This window comes from Glycine soja, chromosome 13 (genome assembly GCF_004193775.1).
Source record: "Glycine soja cultivar W05 chromosome 13, ASM419377v2, whole genome shotgun sequence".
Lineage (NCBI taxonomy): Eukaryota > Viridiplantae > Streptophyta > Magnoliopsida > Fabales > Fabaceae > Glycine > Glycine soja.
The window spans coordinates 15,196,896-15,205,223 of record NC_041014.1 but is presented as its reverse complement, the minus strand read 5'-3'; the positions used below and the strand labels follow the sequence as shown (position 1 = coordinate 15,205,223).

The window sequence follows — 8,328 nt, the reverse complement described above, 5'->3', positions numbered from 1 at the left end:
ACCTATGGTTACGACAGTTTCTTCTACCTATCTTCATCTTAATTTCAATTTCTCCAGAACCATGAACCACTGAGAAATCCTCAAAGGAGAGAGAGATACACACAGTTTTGATTTGAACACAAATCAGGATTTGCAAAACTTAAATCAAACAAGTACGGAAAACAAAAAAAATCCAGAAATCTCTGCAGGCAATAATATATTATTATTTCCCATCTCACATGGAATTATTCTTATCAACATCAAATAAACTAATGGCACAGATGATACACAACAACAATACAACCGCAACAAAAGTATGAACCGAAAACATTAAATATTACATACAGTGATACAAACAATAAAACCAGGTCTAGTTCTTGTTCAGGTGACTCATGAGTGTGAATTGATGCAAATTTTCTGGTACCTGACTTAATATTAAAAAAAACAATAACATATGGAAATTAAACTAAACAAATTGACATAAATAAGATTCCATCATATCACAATCTTAAAAATCAGAAATGAAATCACAAGGGTTGGAACGAGTTCTTAGCAAACCCTGGTGTAATCGCCACAACTTTGCTTAGGGCCACCACCGTTTTTGGAAGGCAAGCAGCTTCGGTAGCCTTGCTTATTTGGACAATTAACAGCTTTGTTATTTTTATTGCCTGTTTTGCCACTCACAGATTGGCTCACATCGTAGAGCATTCTGGCCACATGGGATCCAAAGTAGAACTCTGATTCCAAATCCTTGTTGCCGATGAGGCAATCCTCTGTGACACAGTTTTTGTTGTTGTTGGCGTTGACAACGTTGTTGTACTGGATCAGAAGAATCAGCAGCACAAGGGAGAAACCCTTCTTCATTTTTTTTTTAGTGCTTTTCTTTTTTCTTTTTTCTTTTTTTTGTGGGAACTGTTTTGTCACGGACAAAGAGAAGACTATGGTATTTGGTTCAGAGTGAAGGCCCCCCCTTCGTGTCTGTCTTGTACAGTTGGGTTACATTAAATAATTGAGGAATCTTCTTCAACATCAAGTTGAGTGTGAAATTAAGGTATTATGTACATTTTTAACTGCAAGTGTTGTTTTTTAAAAAAAGCAAATAAGAATTGGTTTATTTTTAATTTTAGTATATACTGGGAATAATGAGATTTGTCTTCTAGGCTGTGTTCGGTTTGCAAAAGATGGAATGAATTACCGGTGGACGGAAATGAAGTATGCGAGTTTGGTTGTGATGATTTTAGAGAAAGTAAAGTTACAAGTTGTGAGATCCGTAACATCAATTTTTTTTCTTTCCGGTTGTAGTAAAATTAATTTTTTAGGCCACAAAATCAATTTGTAAGAAATTAATTTTTTTAAGAATTTTTTTCTTTGATTATCTAATTATCAGGTTATATTTAGGCAACAGAAATTATTTTTTTAGAACAAAAATCTAGATTCTCTCTTTCTTATCTCATTTATATCCAACAACTTTACAATATTATTTATGTTGTATTTCTTACCTATTTTTCTTAAAACCAAACAATATAACATGTCATTTTATTTTTACATTATTTCTTATTTTTCAAATTATCTCTTTTTTATTTTTATTTATTCTATTTCTCTCCTCTAAAATCAAACATAATCTTACTTTCCTTCTTGAAAATGAAATGGAATAACATAAAAAAAAACAAGAAAAATGAGATAAAAATATCAAATTTTATTATTTGTTTAAGAAGATAAATAGAAAGGAAGGAAAATAATTTTTGTGGGACCTGTAAAAAAGTACTTTTTTAAGTTTGAGTAAAATGATTTAAAGCATTTTATTTCTTGTGGACCTATTAATAAATATTGGTTTTATTTTTTGTTTTAATTTCTTTTAAAAAAATTAATAATTTTTAAAACATAAAAATATCTAATTTTATGTTAAAGCAACCGTAACGTAAAAAAGTTGTTTTTAATTGGTATAAAATATTTTTAAATAACATATTTATTTCTTTTTATTTTCTTTTCCACTCATTTAAATAAGTAGGAAAACAATTCTCCAGTTTTTCTTTTTATTTCGATCAATTTAAATAAAATATCTTTTTTACTTTACTTCTTTTTGTATCTTTTTTTTTCGTTTTTATTTCTTTTCTATCCATGTCACTCCTGATTATAATAAAACGTTGAAGTGAAACTTATGTATAGCAAGATCACATATACTATAAATTCAAAATAAGTTAAGTTTTGGAGTATTTTAATTCGAGTTAAGAATATATAAATATTTTCTCATTTTACAATTTTTTAAGAGTTAAATCTATAATTATATTAATAAGTTGTTGATCTAAGGAGCATTGGACTCGCTATTTAAACAAAAAATTTGTATTCAAATTTTATAAATAAAAAAATGTAATTAAAAGAGTTTTTTATACTAAAAGTGACTAGTTAATTTTTTTAATAAAAGTTAATTATTAACGAAACCAGTGGATATTATACATTGTTATGATGACAAAAGAATTTTGTAAATACCAAAAAATAAAAATCTGTAATCAAGATGTACATTAAATTAAATTAAAAAATAAATATAACTCACATATCTATTTTAGAGACACTCAATTAGTATATATTTTTTTCATGAAATTGAGGATAGTTGACTTGACGCAAGGACGGACCTATACTTCATTTTTTTGGTAGAACCTATTCTTTATAATGTGATAGTACTTATCATCACTTAATTTTAAAATATTTTACTTCTATTTTATGAACGAACTTTTGTTTTTGGTATATATAAGTATCTTTCACTAAAATTAATCCTTCTTAAATTTGATAGGATCATTGTGAGTAGATATGAATTAATTTCTGCTTAAACTATTTTGTCCATTATGTTAACTTTTTTTATAATCGTTTTCATATAAATAGAGATACTTTAATTTTATTAAAGAGAATTTTAAAATCTGCCGGTGGCTTACACGTTAATAACAGTCTAGTCGAAAAGGATTTTCACTCATGTTTGCTCCTTTTAAACATTTTTTAAAGGAATAAAGTATGAAAACGAAATAACCAGGGATTTTCCTTATCATTGAGCGGAATTGTGAGAGAAAAGCATTGACTTTTCCTGTGTGGTTTGGAAAATCCTTACTTAATAACCTAAAAAAAAACTTACTCACTTTAAACATTTTGAAGAATAAAAATTATGAAAAAGAAAAAGAAAGAGATTAGAGATTAGAGATTTTCTTTATAGTTTATCGGTTGGTCTTGATTATATTGTATGGCTATTGGCTACTAATCAATACGAGTGAACACATGTAGGGACTCGATTGTGCATTGCTCTCAAAAAAGAGGATAAGGTTCCAGCTAGGTTTTTTTTTTTAAAAAAAAAAAAAAATTCAATTTGGCATTTTTCTTTGGCACCTTCTTCTTTAACGAGCCTTTTTTTATTTATTTCTATTTAACAAACTCAAGGTCCTAATCAAAGTGAGGTCGACTTTATTTCATTTCAGTCTTTCACTTCCTATTTCTTTACTCACGTAAATACATTTTATAATTTCATATTAAAAAGGAACCTTATCTTATGTTAGCTTTTTTTTTTTTTTTTCTTAACAAACAAAGAAAGAAATCTTATTAGATATACTTCAATCGTAGCACAAGGAGTGCCTAATTGATATGAAACATGCTTTACAATATTTTATCTGAGTCATTCAATTTCTATTAGACGTGTGGCTTTGAATTTTTTAAGGGCTGAGATCGCGCACTAACATCTATCCACCGTAGTCTGCAGCATTAACATTGTTTAGATAATACATGTTTAAAAAATTAAAGTATATATACAGATAAAAATCATAAAATTATTTACAAATAATATCTTAAAGAAATTATCCTTCAGTCTTTATTTATTTTACATTCCTTCTTTCTTTCTTTCTTTCTCTCTCTTAAATTTAGTTTTCATCACCTACTTGTAGAATTACTTAAAATTAAACTTTATCATTTTTTATAGGCAATAATTGTCATCAATAATATTATTAAAACTGTTTGGTTCTGTCACATATTGGTTGGTCAATTTTTTGAATTTTATTTATTTATTTTATTTAATTACTCAATTTGTTATTCATTTTTTTACTGGTTTTTTTTTCAAAATCCGTATAATGTACGGATTTTAATGCTAGTTATTAAAAAAAATTCAAAGGTGATTCTTTTTAAAGATTATTTTAAACTATAGTAAAATATGTAGAGTCATTTAACTATGATGTAAGATTGTAAATCCAACTAATAGGAAATAAGAAACTCAAGATGAAATACATAAATTATCCATTGAAAATGTTTTTATGCATAAAATAATATGTTGTTTATTAATTTAATATGACTATGTATAAAAATAATTTAAAATTTAATTCATATAGCAATATTATGTAACCTTTGGTGTGAAAATAATACAATCTTCACACTTTCTCATACAAAATATATATTCTAATGTGAATTTATATATAATTGAAAATACAAAATTATTTTTGACACTTATCTAAATTATATTTAATATTCAAAACTAACTATAATAAAATGAATTCCGAATTAAACAGATTCTTAATAATTTGACAGTGTAATATATTCATTTTCATTTTCGTATTTTGTATTTGATTGCTTTTTTAACCTTTAATCTTAATTTTAATAATAGATGAGAAATGGTACGGTAAAATATTAAATCACATTATTGCATTCAACTAAGGTAACGAGAGAGAGGCTAGATCCTTGGTTTATATTTTCTCTTAGATATGTTTTTGTCATGAGAGAAGTGTTAGACAAAGAGAATGGAGAGAAAGGTGTGGGGGAATTAATTGTTTAGGGTGCAAGCCTATAAATAGGAAAAGGTTAGACAAGTTGCCATGATTGTTGAGAGTGTAAGGGAAGTTAGGAAAAGGTTAGATAAGTTAACTTGCCTAACTCCCCAAACACTCTCAACAACCATGGCGACTTGCTAAACCTTTACTTATTTATAGGCTTGCACCCCAAACAATTTACTCACACCTTTCTTTCCATTCTCTACGTGCCTCTCTTTTCCTAGCACCTCTTTCATGCCAAACAAGTATCTAAAAGAAAATATACAACAAGAAACTAGCCTTACCCTCCACTTACCTCAATTGCATGCAGCAACAAGGGAAGAGGAGAAGGTGAGTGCTTTCAGGCTTCTATCCCTTGGGAAGCTTTCAACAATGGAGTTAGGGGTGTGTTTTGTGAGTAAGAAGATGTAAAAGAAAGATAGTGATGTGAAGGAGGTGTTGGGAAGAGGGAGGCACATAGAGAATGGAGAGAAAGAAGTTAGGAAATTGTTTAGGGTGTAAGCCTATAAATAGGAAAAGGTTAGGCAAGTTACCATGGTTGTTGAGAGTGTTAGGGGAGTTAGGAAAGTTAGACAATTTAGGTAAGTTAGGCAAGTTACGTTAGGTTGCTTAATTTATCTAACTCACCTAACACTCCTAATAACCATGACAAATTTCCAAACCTTTCTTCTATTTATAGGCTTGCACCCCAAACAATTAACTAACGCCTTTCACTCTATTATCTATGTGCCTCCCTCAGCCCAACACCTCCCTTATACCACTTTCTTTCTTTTCTCATATTACTCACAAAATACACCTCTAACTTGATTGTTGAAAGCCTCAAAAACTTCCTTCTTTCATTTGTAACCAGGCCAAGGGCTAAAAGTGTTGAAAGTATTCACCTTCTCCTCTGATCTTGTTGTTATGTGGAACTAAGGTAAGTGGGGAATGAGTTTAGTTCCTTGTGATATATTTTCTTTTAGGGATTGTTGATGTTCATATTTTATTTCCAGTTGCACTTTGACTCCGACAAGATGTAATGAACAATGTTCTTTTAATGAAAATTTGAATTGATTCAACCCTATGTTCTACTGAAGTCCTGTGCAAAATTTGCAATACTTCGACAATGTATCACTCATATACATTCATGGTTATTTTTTCTTTTCACATTGGTTGCATTGCTTATTGCATTCTTTCCTTGAAATCAAAATTGTAATCATTGTAATCAAAAGGAAAGAACGTGCTTTATGACGCCTTTACCGAACACGTGCCAAAGCTAGAGTGATGAGTGAAATAGAAGAGGTACAGGAATAGATGAAGACCAACATGGATGCCATGAAAGAGCAAATGACCACAATGATAGAAGCCATGATGAGTATGAGAAGAATTCCACTTTTCTTTTTCAAAAAGTCACTTCTAATGGCGTCTTTGTGGATTATGGGGTGTTCATTCTCATAAGTGGGGAACCAACTACTAATAGTTTCATAATCTAGTTTAGGACGGTAAGAACCTGCAAAACAAATGTTTTTAGAGTTCAAAGAAGATGGGAGTAATACCTGGGTTTCCCACACCTTCCTACATTCTTCTTCATGCCCCAAAATGAGAATTAACTCAAGGCCTTTGTCCATCTTCGTCATCATCACTATAGGTGTCGGAATTGGGGTGCTTCTCTCAATGTTAGTAAAAGCATCCTGGTTTGTGGATGTATTAAGTTAAGAAGAAGTCACCATTGATGGAAATAGAGAAGATTACGAAGGAGATTTCTTAAGGGGGAAAAAGACGAAGGTTTGTAAGTTAGGGATTACAAAGAAGAAGTTGTAGAAGTATAGCTGAGACATTTGGTTTATATATATAAGGTTTAATAGGTTAAAAGAATTCATATTTGGATAAATTAAATATATTTTAAACCAATGATATGGTGTTAATATGACACATTAATAGGGTAGACAATTATAGCCGTAAAAAAAGGGTAATCATGCTTGTGTTGGTTAGCGTGAAAATAACAACTATGATTGTATTATGTTCTCTAGAACATTTAATGATATAAAATGCTTTAATTAGGTAAGATATGATTATCATCTCGGGACAACTGTTAAAAAAATATTATATTTTCGAAAGATAATACTTGAACAGACTATTTTTTTGGGGCATTTATTACCTTTGTTATGTAAAATTTGTCTAAGTTACGAAACTTATGTGTAGTATCGATGAACTTGTCTTGAGAGAAACAGGAGAAACAAAAGAGTACATTTAAAAGTGATCAAAGTGTGAACTAAAATTCGAGAAGTTAAATGTGTCATCGAAAGGATCTATTTTGATCAAAATTGACGGTTTCGATGACTTCATTAAGGCACGTGGGATTGGAAAGCGCTCAAAAGCAAAGTCTTTTCAAAAAGCAAAAATATCAGTTGACGCGGTTATGAAGAAGTTACATCAAGACATCAAATAACATTATATCTATGTATTTAAAAATATTGGTGTGCACGTGTCGAAATCATAAAATTCGATCGTTAGTATTAGAAGTTTGTAGATAAGACCTCTCACTGCCAATTTTCAGTGGATTGAATCGTATTACTTACCTACTCAAACATCGACAATGCCTCACATCGAAATTGGTTACTGATTCAAAAAGTCATTGTGTATGTATTCATTCTCACCTTTTGTGAATTTATGTGTCTTTACTTTACTGTATCTTTCTAAACCTTTCACTTTTACCAATCTTCAATTCTTTTTGAAACTTTTACTTTTTCAATATTTATTTCTGGTTACTATTGAAATTACTATCGAAGTATAATAATTATCGAAATTAACTTTTTAATTGAAAACACTATCATAAATCTACTCATAAATTATCTTATAAACTCTTATATGATACTACTATAATTATCTATGAATATCTTTATTGAAATTACTATTATAATATGTATTAAGTATTAGACAATTCTTTGATAAGTTAAAAATTATGAACTTGCTTATTTGATTAAAAAAAATTTACAATCAAGAATGAATTTTATGTATCATTTTTAAACATTTATTTGTTAATAAAATCATTTAATAAAAATTACTAAGTTATTATAAAAATATATTTCTTTTAAGGAATAAGTACAATTTTCACAATTAACACTTAATCTTGTGACTTTTTTGCTTTGTGGGCTTTTTCAAGCCTTGACCCCATGCGGCCTAGGATCAGGCCAATCCATTTTGATAACTCTTGAAATAAATTTCGTTTTTTACTTGCACTGTTGGTATGTTAGCTATTTTGAACTTGTCTAATAAATAAATTTTTTTCATGAATGATACATAAAATTCAGTCACTTGAAAAACTCAAAAATGTGTCATAAAAAAGGACATAGGTACTTCAATATAAGAGTAGGTGTTTGAATTTGTCACAACTCAGACGCGAAAGTCAACAGATTATGCAGCTGTTTTAGAAGGCTCAATTGCTGTAAAATCCGACCAAGGATCCTCAAAAAACAACATTAACCCTTCAAGCAAAAATTGCTGAAAATGTTAAATTAAAGGAACAATATGCAAAACTGACCCCTGCTGTCAGAGTTGAATATGCAAGGAATAGTAAATC

General features: G+C 29.2%; 1 protein-coding gene across 1 annotated transcript; it reads right to left on the bottom strand.

Annotated features, from left to right (window-relative positions):
• Positions 1-171: 171 nt before the first annotated feature.
• LOC114382371 lies at positions 172-1,010 on the bottom strand. The gene has a single exon (XM_028341747.1). The coding sequence runs from the start codon at positions 841-843 to the stop codon at positions 529-531; it is 315 nt and encodes a 104-aa protein (XP_028197548.1). The 5' UTR covers positions 844-1,010; the 3' UTR covers positions 172-528.
• Between the last annotated feature and the right edge of the window lie 7,318 nt (positions 1,011-8,328).